This window comes from Plectrocnemia conspersa, unplaced genomic scaffold (assembly GCF_051122295.1).
Source record: "Plectrocnemia conspersa isolate PC_06_02 unplaced genomic scaffold, ASM5112229v1 ptg000008l, whole genome shotgun sequence".
Taxonomy (NCBI): domain Eukaryota; kingdom Metazoa; phylum Arthropoda; class Insecta; order Trichoptera; family Polycentropodidae; genus Plectrocnemia; species Plectrocnemia conspersa.
Genome location: NW_028277172.1, coordinates 16982895 through 17005162, shown reverse-complemented (window position 1 = coordinate 17005162; position 22268 = coordinate 16982895). Strand labels below are relative to the sequence as shown.

Here is a 22268-nt window from a genome sequence, read left to right as displayed (position 1 = left end):
CACAGAAAAGGATTGTTCTGCATTTCTTTTACGCAACAGAAACGATCTATTTCTCGATTGTATTATAACGTGCGACGTACGGTGGATTATTTTCATCAACAGAAAGCGGTCTACACAATTGTTAGACAAAAATGAAACACTTAAGCACTTCGCGTAACCAAAATTATGCTGATAGACAACATTAAAGCGGGGTGTTATTGTGAATAAATCGATAAAGTAGACCAAGAAGTGCAACATCATTGCGATCACTATTAACTTATCAATGAGTTATGTTATGAAGTATTGTCTCATCCACCATCTCGACAATAGTTTCAGCATTTCAAAAGCTTCTTACCAGATAAGGATTTCAACAACTAAACTACTTTTTATCAGCTTTAGAATTCCAAAATTTCACACCATTGTAAATTATAATAAAATAAAATATTAATATATTTGTAGATATGATGGATAACGAATACACATGTATCCACATAGATTATGCGTAAAAATATTGCTAAATGCGAAATTACTAACTGACGTGACTTTTATCTTTAAAATATTTAAATTTCTGTTAAGACTCATAATACGCTCTTATAGATAAATTTAAAATCATTTTTATAGTTATTTATGATAGATGCACTATTGATGGAATGTACTGATATGCAATAAAACAATATTTGTTCAGGTCACAGTATAACAACATACACATATATAATTAACAACAATTAATTCACTCACCTGTCTAATAGCGTAGAGCATTCTCAAATCTTGTGGTAAAGGAAAAGCCTCAGCTTTTCCGAAAAACTCAGCCTTTCCAATTGTCTATGTTTTAAATGTATCCTTTTAACACTTCATATTTCAAATTCAATAGATTCAAAAGTCAGTATTTCACTTTAAAGTTCAAATTTTAAATTATAAAAAAATATTAGGATGAGCGTTTTTTATTGTACGCTCATGAGCGATTTTCCGACCAAAAGTGCTCCCGCACGAGCGACAATAAAACGCATAAAAGCGACCATGCACCGCACGCGACTTGTGTAACTGAGCGCTTGTGTGTAGTTAGCGACCAATGAGCTAGCGATTACCGAATTTTAAACATCACCTATTATTAGAAGCGGAAAAAGAGCACGTGCGAAAATATAAACAAAACAAAAAACAAATATTTGCGTGCACAATGATAAGCAACGTGTTTATCTTATCTCTATGCGTGGATTGTCGTTATTTTATTTATTTTGTTTCTATAATTATTATTTTTGAATTTGAAAACAAACGCATCTCTGATGAGCGATGAAAGATTCAAATCATCATGGACGATGGTCGCGATTTAAGCGCTTATGATTCGGACGTAAGGTGTACGTTGCAGTCAATGTGTATAATCTGAACATAAATATGTTTTATAATTATATTTCAATTTAAATTGTTTATTTGAACCATTAAAATATATAATATTAAAATAGCGCACATAAAAATAGCCCAATAAAACTTAAATTATTATTTTAAATTGCTAAATTAAAATAAGATAATTCCTGTTATAAAAATTGAACTAATTTTTTTTTTTAAATATTTACATATTATTTTTTAGGAAAGTTTAGTAAATATCTTATTAAAATACGAGTATTATGTCAATATAAAAGGTGTTTTGGTACATATTTTCTTTATAGAACAGATTTTTGAGCTAGAATTAATCATCGTACGAAATGTAAAATTAAACATTTTTCGCCATAAAGTAATTATTCGAAACAAATACAATAATATGTTTTTAAGCTTTCGTTATAACTTGATAAGTGTGAGATCAATGCGCTACAAAGGGATAAGCACAATCAACACCTAAAAATAAGTGATGAAAGACCAGACTTAAAACAAAATCTGTAAATCAGGGACATCTATTTTATTAATATGATATGGTTAACGCTATTCTAGTCTTAAATTCTACATTGAAAATATATTTAAAAGCGCATCCTAAATTAATAATATTTTTTATTAATATTGCATAAATCTAACGAAATTGTTTTTTAATAATAAATATAAATCACATTTCCAAGATTTTACGAATTTTTATTTTTAGAGCTCATCATTCATCAATAATTTGTTTTTAATAATTTTGCATAAAAACACATTTACGTAAGTATTTTTTGTTTTTGAATAGCTACAGTATTTAGATTGACTGAAAAACATTCAATAAAATATTAACAAGGTAAATCATACTAAAACTACGTCAGTTATCGTTACACATAGGTATAAATGAACATACACACATATACTAAATTATCAACATTTTGACTGAGGGTGATTCTAGTGATAATGCGTTGCAATTTGCGAAATAGGCAATAGGAAGTATTTCAATCAAAATATACCTAAATCTCTTCCTGATACCCACCGCTAAAATTTGGTAGATTTATGTGTGATAATTTTTTTTAAATATTGAACTCATTTTATTTTGCTCTACAAAATATATGTTATCCTTTAGTTCCCTTATTAGATAGCTATTTTAATATCGATGTATACACAATGTTACTTTCTACAGCAGCAAATACAATTCGATATATCGTAATTGGGCAACCAAAACGTTAACGAAATTATTTTTAATCTATCTAATATTTTCGTCTAAATGTATCAAAAGTCAATTGGGCTATAAACACAATTCAATTATTTATGCATTAAAAATTTTAAATTAATGTAAATTGATTAACTTTACTTTTGGGCGAAAAGTACTTTATAATGCTATTTTTCTCCCACCATTCCGATACATATGCTTTAAAAAGATCACACCTCTGATGTAAAAATAAACATAGTCACTAGTTGCTTAATCTGAAATATTTTTTTAAATTGATTTATAAGCACAGCGTTACGATGAAATTCAACAGTATACATTACAATTTCATTCTAAAAAATGATTTTTTAGAGTGGCGCATATAAAAGTGATACAGTATTTCGCTCCCATAAAAAAGCGTCACAACAATGTGACTGAAAGCAACATTGTAAAACATCTAAAAATAACCTCACCATTTCCTACTTAATGAAATTTGACAATTTACACTTAAAAATATCAATATAAAGAGTTTTTGGTTTGAAATAAATGTATGCAATTAAATAGACTGCATTAAAATTATTTTTATTTTATCATTTTTCGTCGTTCACATTCATGATATACTAATTAAAAGTATTTTTTCAAGAGAGGCGCATTTAAATATAGCCCTAATGTGTTATTTTAACGAAACATAAACTGACGCTTATAAGAGTTTTCAAAAAAATGTTAATAATTGCATGCAATAAAACTTTAATTGACATTTATTTTAAATTTATGATGAAAACGTGGTGCATAATGTATTTTTTATGATCCAATGATTTTTTGTAATACTGACGCTTATAAGAGTTTTTTAATAAAAAAAAATGAAAATTAATCTGTTTAGTGTATTTTTAATATGCATATGTTCAGTACTTATTAAAAATTGTATTTAAAATGAAATTTAAATAATTAATTTAAAACACACATTTACCGCAACGTGAAAATAATAAACACTTACTTACGTTGGTAGAGCAATTAAAAACAACGCACATCATAAGCGACGAAATCGCGGCCATGCATTCTCATCGCTGCACAATTTGAATTAATCGAGGCGAGCGAATCGCGAACCCGCTTATGAGCGACACTCGCGTAATCGTATGCGCGTTCGCGAGCGCGCGGAAAACAAAAACACGCGATAAATTTTCAAAACGGCAACACTGACGTTCGAATTAAAATTTTTATACGCGAAAATAAAGTCGAACGCGAAAATTGTATTATTTTATTATTATTGTTGACTATTATAACGACGCCAGGCGACGCGAGTTATTGTATCGGGGGTTGTAAATATAATATAGGCATTTACAGTTGTGCTCGGGAGCGTGTGGGCGCTCCGGCACAACAGCGGGGACTGTTGGGACGGTTGCCGCTTACACAACAATGCAACGTGAAATAAGCAAAGCAATATTTAACCAACAGCGCCATTCCGCGCCGCCGTGGTGGTAGTTTAGTTTACATGATACACAGCTGAAATACAAATAATATAAACATTATGAGTGGCGGAGGAGCGCGCGTGCGCACTGCAAGAAACGGGGTTAGCAACCAACGACGGGCGAGCGCTACCCCCTCTTTTTATTCATTTTCTCTGTTCGAGACCGGTGCAGGCATTATATTTTGCCACTTACAATACCAAATGGTAATGTATTATCATCTAAAAATACAAAATTTATGTATAAAACAAGATTCATAGTATTTCATTTAATTACATACATTTTTTTGAGCATATTCAAGGGGTCCCAGTTTAGTCCACACCAAAAGCAATAAAATCATGCCGTCGCAGTGGAAACGCTCGATTATCTAGCGTTTATATTAAGACTTTTTATAACAATATTACAACTTACAATAAGTGAGAATCGAATAAAAAATATCTAAACCGAATTTTGATCAATAGGAGAGCGCAAAAAACAGTTATCCCTTCTCAAAAGTCAAAAATCCACGTCAAAAGCAATAAAATTACATGAATTTCTAAGAAGTGATAATTGTTTTTGCGCCCTCCTTTTGACCAAAATTCGGTCCGAATACACCAATACTCTTATATTAAAAGTCTGTAGTAATATCGGTAAGGATTGCTATCATATTTTTAAAACATAGTGTATATCTAAATGCAGACAAACTATGGTTCTCTTCCGCTTATTTTGCACTTGACCTAATGAAAGCTCTAAAAATATAATTAGTTTTATAACTTTCATTAGGTTAGGTTTGGGTTAGAACAGCAAATGGAGTTTCATAGACATTTTAGAGCAGCATATAATTTTATTTTTCGCTAGTTGAAATATATATCTACTGGTGAAGATGTATTTGGACTTCACTAGTGAAAATACAACTTTACTGAAAAATATACATTCACTGTAACATCATCATGTCAAATTCAAGGGGGGGGGGGTAAATGCCTCCACATGATACCTCCCACAAATGAAAGTTTTGAAATACAAAACATAAATATAAACGTAGTGTTGGAACACCAAACTTTGCCTAAAAACCATACATGTATTGTTGCATAAATCCTTTGTTATTATCTGATGGTTGCCCACAAAAGACCACCTGGAAGTTGTACTTTAATCAAGGGATGTACTGGAGGCATAGCTATTAAATTATGTTAGTGGTTCTAAATTGTTCTCTAATATTCGCCACTTAATCACATAACAAGCCAAAGTACGCTTGAGCAAAAATATACTTATATTGTTTGGGTCATTCTCACCACCAGAGGAGATATCAGAACCTAAATTATACTTAAGAACTTATACTTAGAATTTCAATATTGTATTGAAAGTAAATAAATAAATTTATACTCTATGATATATAAAATACTTTTGGTTTCGATTTGATATTTTTTTATAATTTGTATTCTAACCAAACTATTTTTGCTAGTTTTTTAGTCAAGAGATAAGTGCAAATTCGTAATGCTTAGTACAACAACTTTAAGATAATAAATTGCATTTTCTTGTCCCTTATTCGTGTCGGAGCTTGTGGCTGAAAACGTGTTACAACAGCTGCTAGAACAGAGCGGAAAATTAAGAATATATATTTCCATTTTTCATATAAAAAAAACAGTTTAATAATTAGAAATCTGATAATTATAACTTGACAGGTTTTCCTAAAGCGTCATGATGGTATTTTCACATTTTATACATACTCATATATATGCTATGGGTCAGCACATTTTTATAACGAAATTTTTAGTAAAATAAATAAATATGGCGCACGCCTAAAAGTATGTACAGCATCACACAAAATCGTTCCAGCTCATTGTAGCTATCGCCGAAAATATCATTGTGTCTAACAAGCTTGTGAACATTAACCTTACAGCTGTTTATGATTATATGAAATTATAAATGGAAAAATGAACTGTCTATGTCAAGCAAGACCTAAATAATTATATCGAATTATAATGAAAAACTAGCAGTTATGATTAACAATACCATAACCAGATACATTAGTCTCTCAAAGGATCCAAATCCTTGATTTCAGTGCGAAATCACATAAAATTGGCCACATTGGACCTCCTTGTCACGTTCCATTTGAAATCGAATATAAAATTATGCTTTTTTTATACTTGAAACGCACTATAACAATAATATATTTGCAATTCAGTAGGCAAATACAATAATTGTTGATTATTCAATTATTGACACTGATTACAATAAACCGCTTGGGATTTACGTAGTGGTTATAACAATGGGTTAGTATTTAAAATTATTAATCGGAACATAAATATACATGTTGTCACTCAATTGTTGAATTAAATTAGTTTAGTTGGCTAAATAAAAAACAATTGGTTAAATTTTTATATCGTAGACTCGACGATCATTTTTCGAATTTCGTTAATAAAGAGCAGTATTCTATATAAACAATTATTTATAGTATTTTCGAGGTTTATAATATTTAGAACATAAATAGATGCATATTTAATTATAAGCCGTGCAGCGATATATTTATCTTTATTAAAAAAGCAAAATTCCATTCTACTATAACCAATTTTAAAAAACGAAAAAATAATTTAAAATGATTAATTAGTAAGAAAAAACATTTGCTACGTTTCAACTCATTTTAAACAATATATTAAACAAATCTAATAATAAAATGATCGCTTCTCATTTGTGAAATTTTTCCAATTATCTTAATCAAAATCGACAAAAAATATGTATCATAAGCATAATACAAATTTATTTCATATGGAAAATAATTGTTTTGATTTGTTTGGGACATGTCCAGTAAAACTTTTGTAATGATTAAGATACCTAAGAGCCAATTTGTAGTTAAACATGTAGAAAAGGCGGAATAAAAGTTTCAAACAGCAATCTAAGTGTTTCGCTGGTCTTTCGAAAACGAATTTTATTACTTTTCCCCGAAGGAGAATTTAAACGTTTAAGTTATGTAATATGAATTGTTATCAATTTTATGAAAATACGGAATAAAATTTTATCCAGCTATATTTAATGAAAAATAGACAATAAGTTAAGCTTTAGAAAACCCAAGACAACAACGTGTTTATTTAAATTATTTTAGAACTAAGTTATACAATATCTACTAGACTGTATTAGGTTGTTAAAATACATATACTATAATAAAATTCAGGAAGAGAAATATTTTGTTTACAAAATCATATGTTTGTGAACAAATACAGCTTTACTGATATTAAGCAGTGAAATTGTAAATTAAGTGGAACATTTGAACTCTTTGATTGCATTGCCATGAACCTTTAAGCCTTGTAATATTGTTATTTAATGTGATGCAAAGCATTTACTGTAATTTTTTGAACTGTAATATTTATGGCATATATAGGTGCTCATTACATATTAGCGTGAAAAAATACCAGCCGCAGTCAAAGGGTTAACTAGCTAAGATAGGTATATATTATGTATGTATACTAGTGAAAATTTAACTTCACTAGTAACATACATACATGTACTGAAACATATATATTGAAAACATGACATAATGAACAAATATGTTTCATCTCGTCATACGATTTACGCGATATTTCAATCTAAAATTAAAGGCCCCAAATCTCATTCTAAAGGTTTACGACACCGAAGAGGAGCTGCGGTGCTTTGGGGTCAAAGCGTCTGCGCACTAAGCGCCCAAGAATCGAGGAGCAGAGAAGGAAAATCCACTCTTGGTGCCACTCGAGCAGACAACCTGGCTGTAGCCAGAAGCACCTGCCTGTAGAGGGAGGGGGATGAAATGTGTATATCTGGCCATAAAGCATGAAACAGAGAAATATAGCCCTCCAAAGAGAACTTCCACTACGATGTACCATATAAATATTGAGCTTCCATACTAATTAATTTCCATATTATATAATAAATAAATATTTATTTGTACATATTTAAAAAACGATGCTTTCGTTATATAACTTTAGTCCTTAAAGGAGTTTCCTTAAGAGCACCGCCTACTGTAGCTGTAAAGCGACCAGTGAGCGCTTTTCAGTGACATCGACGAGCAGTCAGAGCTTTACGTGAAACCCGAAGCGCTTTTCAATTAAATAACGCTATTCAAAGTTATGTATATATAATTTATAAATAAATAATAATTCAATATAAATATATTTAACGAGTCGCTTTTAAGAATATATATTATATATTACGATCAAAATTATAATATTAAATAAATTAATAATTTATAAATATTACAACATTATAAACATAATTAGAATTAATATTTGTGTATTTGGAAATACAAAATTATATTGTTGGATTATATAAGAGTCGCTCATAAGAGTAAAAGTAAAATTTTAATATAATGAAATAATAAATATTGTATTATTATTATAAATATTAATGCAAATTAATATAAATATTATTAATTATCATGGAAGGGAATTAAAGCGCGCTTTCAATTTAAAAGCGCTCTTAAGCGACTTTCACGTATACGTTTAATTAACAATCAAATCTATATTATATATTTATAAAAATAACAATTTTACAGAATGCATATTATTTATATCTAATATATGTTTGCTTTAAACGTATAAATAAATAAATACATATAGATCACTTTATAGTGACGTTACGTAGTTATTATGAGGAAAAGCACTGAAGAGCGATTTACATGTAGCTTATAATTTAATTTTATAATATTGATTAAAATAATATAATTTTATTTATATACTTAATTAAATAATATAATAATTATATATGTATATTAAAAAAAATACTCACCCTACTAGGTAAGTGCACCATTAGTCCTGAAAAATAAATAAATATTATTAATATGGTGTTCCATATAGCAAATATAAATTTTAATTAATAATTAACTAATAAGTATGAGAGTCCCTACATATATTAATTCATAAACCAGATATTAACTATTGAGCCATAACACCCAAATCGCTTATTTATATAAATCACACAACGCAACGAGTATGGAATAGATTTCCATATCGCATTAATAAATCATTTATAAATTACGTTCGTTTCGAAACCATTCGGTGCAAACCTTTAAATCAATTTCAAAAACGAAAAATTCACGAATTTCCTTGAGTTTTCCTGTTTTATACACAATATATTTCAATTAAATTCTGATTTATTAAAAAAACGACTGTTAAATTATAAATTTAAATATATTTCTAATAATAAAAGCAAGAATTATATGTTTAATGGCCAGAATTTATAACTGACAATATAGTAGTTAAGTATTAAGCCGATAGTTAAATCACAAAGCGCTACGTGACAATCCGTAAAAGTGATTCTGTCAATTTATAAGGAAATGTGATGTGGAAAAAATCAATTTGCTTTCATTCGAAACAGTAAACCAAACTAACAACTTATTAAAACATATTAAATGCCAAATACGTAATTTAAAACTACAAACTTGAAATAAAATATTGCTTTGAAAAAAAATTGTAAAAAAATTAATGTATTAAATAACTATAAAACGTATAAAAGTATATTTTGCATTTAATTCATACATGCTCAAAATAAATTAATTTCATATAAAAAGAATGTAAACACAAAGTGATATCATTCAAATTATAAAAAAGAACACAATAACAAACAAATATATACTTTTGATTCATTTTAATTGAACACTTTTAGAATAGTGAATTTTCAGTTTGCTTTTAAAAACCGATAAAGTTAAAATGATTTTATGAAAACTAGAGGTCATGCTTATTTGTATATTAATGATTTTAAATTCTTTAGTATTCGAGTAAATTTAGTTATTTTAAATAATGTAGTAAATATAAAAAACTAGACGGTTAAGTGCAATTGTAATTGTGTTTAATATGTTTTAATCACCTATCGAAAATCTATTAATTAATTTATGATGCTTATATAAAAAGACTAATATAAATATAAATTATTATTTAAAAGCATATTTAATCGATTCTTAATATATAAAAATTAAAAAAACTACATTTTAGGCAATAAACTAATATTATAAATATGTTTTATAGCGCAACTAATGAATAGTAAATTTTGGTGTTAAGTTAAAAAATTTGTATAAAAACTAAATAGCTCCTATATGCATGTTTTTGAATAATATGTCTATTTTAAATAATATAATAGCTATAAAAGTATAGACAGTTATGTGTATTTGTACATTTGTACATTTATTTTGTTCCTCTGCGAATCGAAAATAAATCCATTAATTTATATCTCTCATAAAAAAATATATAAAAAGATGTACATAAGTATATATTTTTTTATATTAATTGCTATCTTATTCAATCGATTTTATATAGCAATATTAAATAAAAAACAGCATTTTTATCAAAAAACCTGAGATTAGATACATATGCTTTATACAGCAAATACGTATTGGTTTTTCTTTTTTTTTGATAATGTTAGCTTAAAAAAAGGTATAAAACTAAATATGTCGTAAATGCACGTTTAAAAAATAATGAAATAAATATTTATATTTTAAGTAATATAATTGCTATAAAAGTCTAGACTGTTAAGTGTAATTGCATATTTGTGAATATTATTCGTAAACGCTCGGAATATTACAATCAAATATCAGATGTTAATCAATTAATATGTATTTTTTTATATAAAAATGTTTATATACATATCAATTATGAAATTGTTCAATCGATTTTCATCAAAGCTTTTATATGAATCTCTCGAATCTTCCTTTTCAAGTTGAGATTATGAAGACATGCGATATAAATTATTACATTTTATGTTACAAATATTGTATAAGGACTAAATAATTATTATATGTATGCTTTTAAATACTCTATTTACAGAGTAAATGAAATATAATAACTGTAAAACCTAGACGGTTAAGTGTAATTATAAATTTGTGTGTAATATTCATGCTTATGAGCTATCTGGAAATTTAATGTATAAAGATAATAAGCTACATACTTATCTAATTTTAAAATTGTATGTATTAAAGAAAAAAATATATAGTTTGTTTGAATACATCATTAAGTTGATTTTTGTCAAAGGGCATAGTTGTAATAGTGTAATAAAATACTAGTGATGTGTTTATCACAACTTTTGCTAGTGCGTGATTTATTTATTGAAGTAAGCGACAGGTATTAAGATGAGTAGATTTTATATAAATATGAATTGTTATTACTACCATATTTTATTTGAAATTGCTTTTAAGTTATACATCGTATCAATAATGGGTAAGCGGTAACATGTTGGATCAGATTTTTTTTTCGCATAGCTGACATAATCACCATGTGTCCGACGCAGACTCCCAAAGAAGATGCCAAAAATCCCCCACTCTCTCTCACCTCGCGACCAGACTGGATCAATAGAATAAAAGCAACAAAGCTTGCTTTGCACAATATTATGTTGATATTGTGCAAAGCAAGCGAGAACCTTCATTGATCTGTGGGCGTTCCATAAGCTAAAAGGCGTGGTCCTGTGCGGACCCGCCTCGGCATACGCCCTGTACAATACACAAACGTGACGTGAAAAACGTATTTATTATACTGTTTATAAACAAGATAACATAAACAATAAATAAACAAGAAAATTTATAATCGAGTCCTGAAAACAGATTCCATTATATCCAAAACTATGCCTCATATTTTATATTGAATCAGAAAATATGAAAAAATAAATAAATATACAATATATAGTATATAGTTCATAACATACTTTCATATTTTGAGTTTGTTGTTCATTATTCATTGTGTATTTATTTATCTTATAAATTAATGGATTCATCACGCTGCGCCACTGGGCTTAGGCAAAGACTTTCCACCAATGAGAATTATTTCCCAACAATAAGGTAAACTCGACAAGAGCTTTACAGAAAACAGATATCCAACAGCCAATACAAATTACCATAAATGTACATAATGAAAAAACTTATAATATTATACAATCTATTGTATAAATAAAGATTATATTTAATTCCATTTCATTTAATATATTTATGAAAAAATATTATTAATTAACTTCGCTTTATAAAATAAGCCATAAGGGCTTTTCCGTTTAAATATGACCCATATATATAAAATCACACATTAGGAGTCTTTATTACATAAGTGTAAAAATAATGAAATATTAAAAATATATATTTATATAATATCTATATATCATAAATAACATACTGTTTGAATTTATATAATACAACACTATTATTCTCATGTTTTTATTTTAGTATACAGAATTCAATTGAGTTATTGCATAAATATTTAGGATAAGGTAATTATATATATTTTTGTAACTTACACTTTTTTAATATTAAACTATGAGTTAAAATTTTAAGGGCACTGTATTATTTATCATTATAAATTTCACAATTTAATTAATAAATACTTAAGGTAAATCTCAATGCATTTATATTTATTGTATAAAATCAACTGAATGTTTAAATTATTTTCATGTGCTACTTTTAAATGTGTTTACTATTTTTTATTTATATGTAGATTGTGTATTATTTCTTTTTTAATTCAAGTAGTATTTTAATATATCATATTTAATTCGACATAATTGTTTAAATATGTTTCAAATAAAAATATCTGATTTTATTAATTGATTAATTAATTTTTAATTAAATGAGTATTAAGCATTGTTAGTGTTATCTAACACATTAAATACCGTACACATATTTGTGTGTTTCGTCATTATAACTTTAATAAAAACACGCGTTAAACTGCGTTTCACTTTTTTTTTAAATCTTTGGTTAGATTTGTCCCTATTTTAATATAGTTAAAAAAAAGTCAATAGGTAATAAGCATATTTCAAGTCCCTTATTTTTTACTTACATACCGTCACCATCTGTCGATATTTTTATGTATATTCATCAACCCTAACTATTTGTAAAAGTTTTTATGTATTTTTCTTTGAATTTTTACTATACATTTTTCATTTTTTTGGCAAAGTAATGGAAATGGTTATGAACTAGTATTGTGTATTGAATATGTCTGTATGCTGTTGTACCTATAACTAGGTATGTATATTTTTTAAATAAACTTTTACATTAAAAAAAAAACTTTTTCAAGGATTTGTTGCTCATATTTGGTCCTGAAACGGTTTTAACTTGTTAAAGTATTTTTTAAAACAAAAAAATATTTTTTTAATACGACATTGTTAATACAAAATAAATGTATTCAAAATAAAATACATGATTACCTAAAAAAAAAACAGTTTTTGTTCTAATCATCCCAAAATAGTCGCGGTATTTCATGTGTTTTAATTATAATTAAATAAAATAGAAAAACATTTTGCAGCTATTCAAAAAAATAAAAAATTTTTTTATTATATTATGATTCGACTTTCTTTTAATTTTGAATTTTCGCATTATTAGATTTCAAGTTAATAAACGGCTCAGACCAATATCCAGTATAAGCTATGCAACTATCAAGCAAAGTTACCAGGTCAGTCATTAAAGTTCAACAAGAAATCAGGCTATTCTAATTACGCCCTCAGATCATCGTAACTGGCCGTGGAAGAAATAAGTGGGCGAGCACTAAGTCTCCCTCATGTTTAAAATGTTAAACGATTATGGTACACGGGCTTCAACATTTTGAGCTTAGATATTCGAAAGGTTGGCATAAATATATTTAAAAAATTTATCACATCGACATAAAACTTTATACCTTGTAAATATCTTAGTTAAGTTCATTAGCCAACATGTTAAAAAATAAGAAAAATCATGTTAAAAATAAGAAAAACTGTAATAAAAAGTCATAGAAAAAAACGAAAAAAAACAAAATTATTAAATAATAAAAATTAAAACAAAATTTAAAAAAAAAAATTAATGTAATTATATAATATAATAATTAACAATTAAAAAAATCATTTATACATTTATAATGGCACGATTTTAATATAATTTTAATTAAATGGCCATTATTTTTTTCTAAAAAATAAACTTTATCAATATTTGCCAAAGTTTGTTAGCTAAAATCTTCTGCCACTTTCTTGCAAAATGGCGGTTAATACAAAACGTAAAAAAATCACTTTTACCTTTGTATTTTTTAACAGAGCTATGATTTTTTTTATTTACTAATATTTTGCAACAAGATGGCGGTTAATAAAAAAACTTAAATCACAACTCTATTATAAAATTTTAGTGAAAAAATTACAAAGATAAAAATTGTTTTAAAATTTTTAATTTAAATTAAAAAACAAAGTTTTTGAGGACACGATAACTGGCGTTGCTTTACTCATATTGGTATAAAAAATAATAGCTATCTCGATAGAGTTTGCTAGCAAGTCTGATCCGCACATCTTATTGTAAAATGGCGGTTATTCAAAACAATAAAAAAATTGTAATTCCGTTTAAAAAATCAGAAGAGTGCAAAAAACTAAACCTTTTTTCATTTTTGTCAATAATAAAGAAGACAAAAATTTTCGATAATAGATAATAAAATATTAATAATAAAAAAACTTTTATTTATACAAAATTTAACATTAATAAATATACATAATTATTGTTTTATTTTGTAGAATAGTATTGTTTATTATTGATTATTACAATTATAATAATATATTTTGCAACTCAAGAAAAATTTATAATTATTTAATGAGCATAAATATAATATAAATAAACGAAGTGATATACTAAGAGAAAGTTATATTATATATTTATTAAGCAGTAAATAAATGTTGTAATCTAACATATACATAGTTCATATCTTACCAAATTCACTATAAAAAAACAATCGTTACACATTAAAACTTTCCTAATTAAAAAATATTCAATTATCGAAGTTTAACTGTACGTTTCCGTTTATTCGTGTTGGTGCGCTTCTTCAGAAACCATTCAAAAACATTTTCCGTGCATTAATCAATCATTCAATGACTGGCAATATAATTGTTCGCCGGTTGAATGCGTAGGCTTTTTCGGCCCGAGAAAAACAACTTTTCCAGTTTGCTGATATGATGATATTTTTGTAATAACAATTCGGGTACAAAAAAATAACGCGCTGAAAATGAGCCGAAGCTTCTTATCAGATATTCACTCTATATTCGCTTACGGGTGATTGTTATTTTTTTTAGAATAACTATAATATACATTATCGAACACATCTTTACTATCTAACGATAACGTATCATAGCATATACAAATAAATAACATAATATCAATAATCGTAAAATTAATAAATTCGATTTCTTCGATAAACATTGTTCTGTTTTATGCTTTTATAACTTTAATTTATTTACAATAAATCTTTTTTATAAAAAAATATAAAGATATGTCATGCATGCCTTAAAAAATAATAAAAGCTATTTCTAATGAAATGTGATAATTTCAATTGAATAAATTGTTCAAATAACTTATCTTTCTATTGAACATAATTATGTTAAGAATTTACTAGTTTTTTTGTCAAAATATATACACATATACAGAATGGAGTATAATATAAAGAACTGTGTGGGCTGTTTGGTAGGTTAGGTTCTGCTATTTTCAGTTAAACCAGTGATTGCGTATTATGAGAACAACAAATTCTGTAATAACGACTTCGCGCTCGTTTGAAATGCATCTGTACAAAATTGGAAAACAATGCTATGTATTTTAAATCTTCGGGCAATTTGATACACATTGATAGTAAATCACATAGCAGAGTTAGAACCGTAAAAACGTCAGAAAATGTAAATCTGCATCCTTACAAAATGATGCTGGCGCAAAAATTAAGTAAGAAAAACTATGTCAACTGCAAAGAGAAATTTTTGAACAGGTTCCTGCTGAAACTATTCTTCTAAGTAGAAATCAAACTTACTTTAAAAATATTTAAAGGGAAATGTTTTTAAACATCGTCCTCAATTTCCTGACGATTGAAGGATTAAATAGGAAATCAACGCCATTCCCACGGAGATGCCGCAGAGAGTGATGAAATATAACGTCTTCAGCTATGTAATGCCAACGACAATAGGTATTTAACTGATAAGATTTTTATAACCAATAAAATAAAATTGCTTTTGTATACCTTTCAGAAATATATACAATTTTTTTATAAACAGCTTCATTGATTTTTTATACCCCTTCAAAATGTGGTGTATCATTACGCCCAAATATTTTAGTAAATATGGATTCGATCTGTTTGTTAACATTTAAATCATTATACTACAATAAAAATACGTATTTTTTTTATGCTTATTCATTTTTAAATTAATTCAATTTAATTCTTAAATAGTGCGCAATTTTTAATGAGAAAAAATATAATGAAAATGAATACTTATTTATAAATGCCTGAAAAAAAGATCGCGAGCAAAAATTCATATTAAAACTCTTAAATCAAATTAAAGGCTACTAGTATCTAGATTATCTGGAACAATATTATTCAACCAGACATTTTATAAGCTTCTTTTTTTTGTAACACTGTATTTATTTTAATATACTAAAACTCCAATGAGAGTAAAGCACCTAAAAAATTATAATATTAATAATGTTTAATATTTCCCTTGCGATTCAAAGAAAATATCCACGCCCCGATGATGTACGCTCAGTGTACACATAAAAATGTGTAAAAATAGTGAATTTAAATTGGAAAAACATAAATATTATTACAAAAAAATTATTAATATATTTCTGTTAATTAAAAATTATAATCGGGTCATAATTAGAAAAAATACTAGTGATTTAATACGACTTATGTTTATTTACTCAGTTTTATTATCAAATTTTAACGTAAGTACTCAGTATTTATATGAAATGGTCAGTACAGATATTGAGTTTATTTTAAACGGTCAGAATTTATAGTAAATTATTATTTGAATTTTTACATTTTTTCTAGTTAGTTTAAAAAAAATTCAACAATTTGAAAAAAAATAAATGAAGTATTATATTTTTATTTTAATATCTATTATATTATGTACAATTTTTATATTTATATTTATTTTAATATTTATTTTTTTAAATAAAAATAAGGTTTTTACTGAAAATTTTCATTAGAGAGTTACGATTTCTTTAATTTAGTTGCCATTTTCTCATTTGAACCGCAGTATTTTTAAATTTCTGTGGTGTCTGGAAGGAATAAGTATGTTTTTAGTTTTCTTAGATTTTCTTATTCTCACGGAAGAATATCGTGATGAATAATTATAATAAAATTGAGCTAGATTTTTGCATAACTTTAATAGTTGTATATAATTAATTTAATAAATTTCACTGAAAGATGTTTTAAGATGTACTTGTATTGTAACGCATTAAAAATATATTTAGTTTCTATAAAATTTTAAGTACAGCAAATAGAAATAATAACTAATTAACTAGTTCTACTTTCAAAATCATATTACAATGAAAATTCAATCACTACCTATTTAAATAAAACAATTTATATCATAGTCTATTATAATAAATTATTAAAAAAATGCAGTATTTAAAGTCTACCGTTTATTTATTTTTCTTATTAGTCATTTTACATACAAATTAATTTATCAAAAATGTACAAGGCTACTCTTAAGTGCACCACATCACTAGAAATGTGAATTTTCCTGAATGCTTCTACTATTGCCATCTAGCGGTGAAAATTCTAACTGAAAATCATTAAGCGTTCGTATACCACCGGTAAAGTAAGTCACTGTTTTATCTCTATGAGGAAAACGATTTTTACGGCATACTTAACTAGAGTAAACACTAAAACAATTATAGTTAATCGATAAACGTCGCTCTAATTGAAAAACCGTATTTAATCCTATTAATTAAAGTTAATTAAGTATTATTTATTAATAAAACACACTTAGATTTTGTTTGATCAACTTTTCGTGTGGACTGTTGTTAAGCACTTGGGGTCAGATTTATTAAATTTCCTGTGAATTTTTTTCTTGTATACTCAATGATGTAATTGGATAATCTGACCATTTTAAAAATGGCGACTACGAAAGACATCTGCCGTTTAGGCACTGCGAGTTACACGCACACTAAATACTTTTACGTATACATAGGAGCCGTTTTCGTCTTCTTACATCATTGTTTGCTTTAGGATAGATAAACAAAAATAATACAAGACTGGTTCATACAGAAGTGCTTGCATATGGAAAACGAATTCGTGACCAAAGAAACAAAGTCTACGTGCTTAGACTAGAAGATGATTTTTTTCTTATATAATTTAATAAAATTCGATTTTTAAATTAAAAACCTTTGACTAACTTTCTATAAAAAATATGATCCATAAAGAGTTTTATAAGATAAGAGTAGTTCATTTGTATCACGAATTTTAAAGTTTAGATGGCGTTAAAGATGTAAACAAATCGAGAAGCTCCCAGATGATGGACTAAATGGAAATTGTGGAAAGATTTAACGCATATAGCCAAAGCTATAACACAACATTTTATAAGCTTCTTGTTATCACAACTCAAGGTTAATCTTACGACCCACGCCTTTCATGATTATAGAGTAAATTAGCCTTCAATCAATTTCCTTTCCCTTTCTCTGTCCAAGAGATAATCAAAGCCCGAGACCAAATGAAGTACACGACTTGGATATGATTGATTTTAAAGAGAAAGATTATTTTATTGATTTTGATATATATGACAATGTAGAAAATAGTGTATTATCATTATTTATAAGCCATAATAAAGCCTAGCCTTTTTTTTACAATTCATTTACATAGATCTAACCGATCTAGCAGATATTTTAAAACAATAAAAAGATTACCAGAACTAAACATAAATGTTAGCGTTATAACTAATCAAAAGCACAATGATAAAATACACATAAAACCAAAAATATTCCATACTATAAAAAAGACAAAAAGATTATTAGTAAAGATGATTAATATTAAATTAATTACTTTCTAATCAAAAATGTGACTCTGATGTTACGCCAGGTATAGCTAATTATAACAACGGTGATAAAGCTCAATAAAAACTAGTACTCATAGAGTTTTAAGTGATTTATTATTATCATTACAATACAGTTAATTGAGATTGGTGTTGCGGTATTTAAACCGCTTATTAGTTAAAAATAAAATACTGTAACCGCTATATAAATAACTGTTTAATTGACAATGTTATATAAAGCATTTAAAGAATGACATACGCAATTTAAAACGAATCTAGTGAGCTACTAGAATGAAAAAAAATGTTTAAAGGGGATTATGTTATCTCTAAAGTAATAGGATTTTGTAACACTTCTTAAAATTTTAAAGCTACATTTTTAAGTCATACTTGTTAGCAAATTATGCCATTAAATATATTAAATAAACGTGTACATTTCTTCTTACAAACATATTCGAGACAAATCACTATTTGAACATATGATTTGCATAAATAATTAGATGCTAATTAAAACATAATATTTTTATAAAATCCAAGGTACGTTTGGGGAAAATTAGAGGTTTTTATCACAATTTCTGGTAGAATCCTTTTTTAAAAAATTGTATATAAAAATGCTATTTCACAAATAAGAAAAAATACTGAATTTTCTCGTTGCATGGCTAAATAAACTTGGAAATATATTCTTGATGCTTTCCTTAAATGAAATAACACTCTTTGATTAAAAAATCAGTAAAACTCCTTATTCATTTATAACAAAAATATATTTTTAGTCCCAATATAATTAAAACCACAGTTATCGTGCTATCAAATTTCGTTTAAAAATCTTACAATGATTACAAAAACTGTAAAAAATTTTTTTTTTTAATATTCATTGTATTTTGATTAATATTATGAAACTCTTTTGGCATTTTTTCTCTAAAAGTTTTTTTTAAGAGTAATTTTTAAAAATTATGGCGGAACAGACTGACTAACGAAGTAGTTGAAATATATACAAGATCTATTTTTAGAATTATTTTTATATTGATATGATTATGGCTACGTGAGTCGTAGTGTCTTAAAAACGCTTAACCCTCAATTAATAGCAAAAAAGTGCAAAAAAATATTTTAATTTAATTGAGTTTTTTTCTTTTAAAACGTTTCTTACAATTTTTAAATTGAGATATTTACAAGATCTATTTTTAAAATAAGTGTTATGTCAATACAATTAAAACTATGGCAGTTAACTTGTCTTTAAACTCTACATAAATACACGAAAAAATTAATCTTAAAATAAAATATTTTATATTAATTTTTATTTTTTTTACCTCTACTTTTTCTCTATGATTTTTTTTCAAATCAAATTATAATTTTAAATTTTAAAACCAGATAGCGAGTCAGTCCTGACATGTTTACAAAATCTATTTTTATAACAATTTTTATGTCAATTTATTGAGACTTCGACAGTTTTCGTGTCTAAAAAACAATAAATGTCAAAATTGTAAAAAAAAACTTTTCTTAAATTAAAATTTTATTTTTATTTTTATTTATATTTTAAAACATTTTTGCCCTCTTTACCTTTAGGATATCATTTAACGAATTTATGATGTTTTTAATTTTTTGAATACCTGCCATTTTAAAACAAGGTGGCGAATCTAATAAACTTGACCGATATTTTTCAAAATCTTATTTAAAGGCAAGTTTCATCTCAATATATTTTTAAAACTACGGCAGTTTTTGTGTCCTTAAATTTCGTTATATCCCATTTATATAAAGTATGTTTTAATTCTCGTCAATGCACGCACTAGTTAGTCAATGTACACATCAACTAGCAGTATTAGTTAAATATTGCATCGTTGCATTTCACTTATACTTCAACTAAACAAAGCGTAAATTAACTAGTCAATTCATAACTGACTGTCATAAGCTAGTTACGGCGATTCGTAAAGAAATCGTTTATACTGACAATACTGATATTTGAACTATCACTGTCGGGTAATGAGGCCCAAGGGGTGTAACTTTGCAGCCAAAATAGACGTCGTAAAAATCTGGTAAAGTGTAGTATTTACTAAAACAAAATAATGTTGAGCTGTAAATATTTTGAAGACTAAGCGCTGGTGGAGAAGTGATGTCCTTTGGATGATCCGCTGAGGTCTCTCGTGTTTGTTGTTGATGTTTGTTCTCAATCAGTCTGGTTGTCTGCCGTCCTGAATCATTTGATTGTTTCACGATGTGACAAATTTGATATACTCTTGATTCAAAACGTCTCTGGTGAATCACCGGTGCTGATGTTGGTTGGCCAATTGCATCGCTTGCATATTTGACCAACGAAATATGTTCACGACTTGAATATGTAAAACTGCATGGTCATTAACAGTTCTAATACCGTGCGCCCATGCGGGGCTCAGTCGCTACATGCCTTTAATGCCAAGAGCTACAAACAGTGTATATACAGAATCTGTTATTTACGCTACGAAATTATATAACAAGACTATTTAGGTACACAGAGTCATCTATAGAGAAGCCTTTAAAATTACTACCGCTTGAATAGCTGTCTTAAATGTGCTTATTTTCAACGTCGCCAAGGTTGTCATTAGCTACTTGCACCTTTGAAATGTATGAAACGTAATTTTTAATAACGAATGATAATTTGTGTAGAACTTCACTAAAACTATTATTGTTTATGGGACGATATTCAAAAAATGCTGAAAAGATTTTTAATTATTGGTATATTGCTGGTTTATATTTAGTAAAATATCTGAGAAATCTGTGCTCTATGGCCAAAGCGACCTCCGGTATTTTAGAGTAAGAAATTGCATAGATAATTACTAAAAAAAATATGGTGGGTTCAAATGTAAGTGTAAAATTGTAGAATACAATATTTGCGTAAAAAAATAATAATAAAATTAGGCGATCAAATAATTTTAGTATTTAACATGATTATAGTAACGTGGCTAAAAAGTTGCTTATAAATACTGATTGTTAAATGTGGCGACCGTTCACCAAATGAGATAACGACGTTTCTCGGAAACACATTAAAATTGTTTTCTAAGAAAAATAGAAAGCACTGGCTTATAGAGAGAAATTTTAAGAGATTTTGTTTATAATATTATATGAGCAAAATCTCTTAAATTATTAGTTCTGAACAAAATTGTATATGCTATAATTTCTTGAAACATTTTGCACAGATTATGTAATTTTATTGATATGTAATTTTATTTAATTTAATTGTCGCAAAATAAATTTGGACCACCGTGTATGATAATTATTATTTGCACGTGATCTTCGTTATCGCTTCGCCGTTAAGCGGCGTTAGCGAACAGTTCGTTAGCTCTTGCGTGGATTTTTTATTTGTATTATTATTATTATTTCATTTTACGGCACGGCGAATTCGTATTGTTTCTGAATAAACATTCGTCGAAAAGCGGCGACGTTATAATGTACGCACGTACAAACATAGTGGAAAAAGTAAACAACGGGCAAGTGTGGTCTGTAATCAGATATGTAATGTTGCAACGGCCTTATCTCCCCGTGAAACCTGTATTTCCTCCTTTGCTTCGACAAATATAGACGTGTTTAGGATATATAATACTTACACAAGCAAACAATGCACGTAC

The 22268-nt window shown here is 27.0% G+C and overlaps 1 protein-coding gene across 9 annotated transcripts in view; it reads right to left on the bottom strand.

Moving 5' to 3' along the window:
* The window catches only part of FoxP (forkhead box transcription factor P), a 96210-nt gene that overhangs the window by 46151 nt on the left and 27791 nt on the right, over positions 1 to 22268 (bottom strand). For 4 of the 9 annotated variants that reach the window (XM_088189712.1, XM_088189704.1, XM_088189707.1 and 1 more), the window contains exon 2: positions 8704 to 8729. In XM_088189712.1, the coding sequence (XP_088045838.1) occupies positions 8704 to 8724 (21 nt within the window). In that variant the 5' untranslated portion in view covers positions 8725 to 8729. Of the gene's footprint in view, positions 1 to 717; positions 1659 to 3848; positions 3937 to 8703; positions 8730 to 22268 lie in introns of those variants that run through there. The other 5 variants (XM_088189711.1, XM_088189713.1, XM_088189706.1 and 2 more) reach the window with 4 other exon arrangements.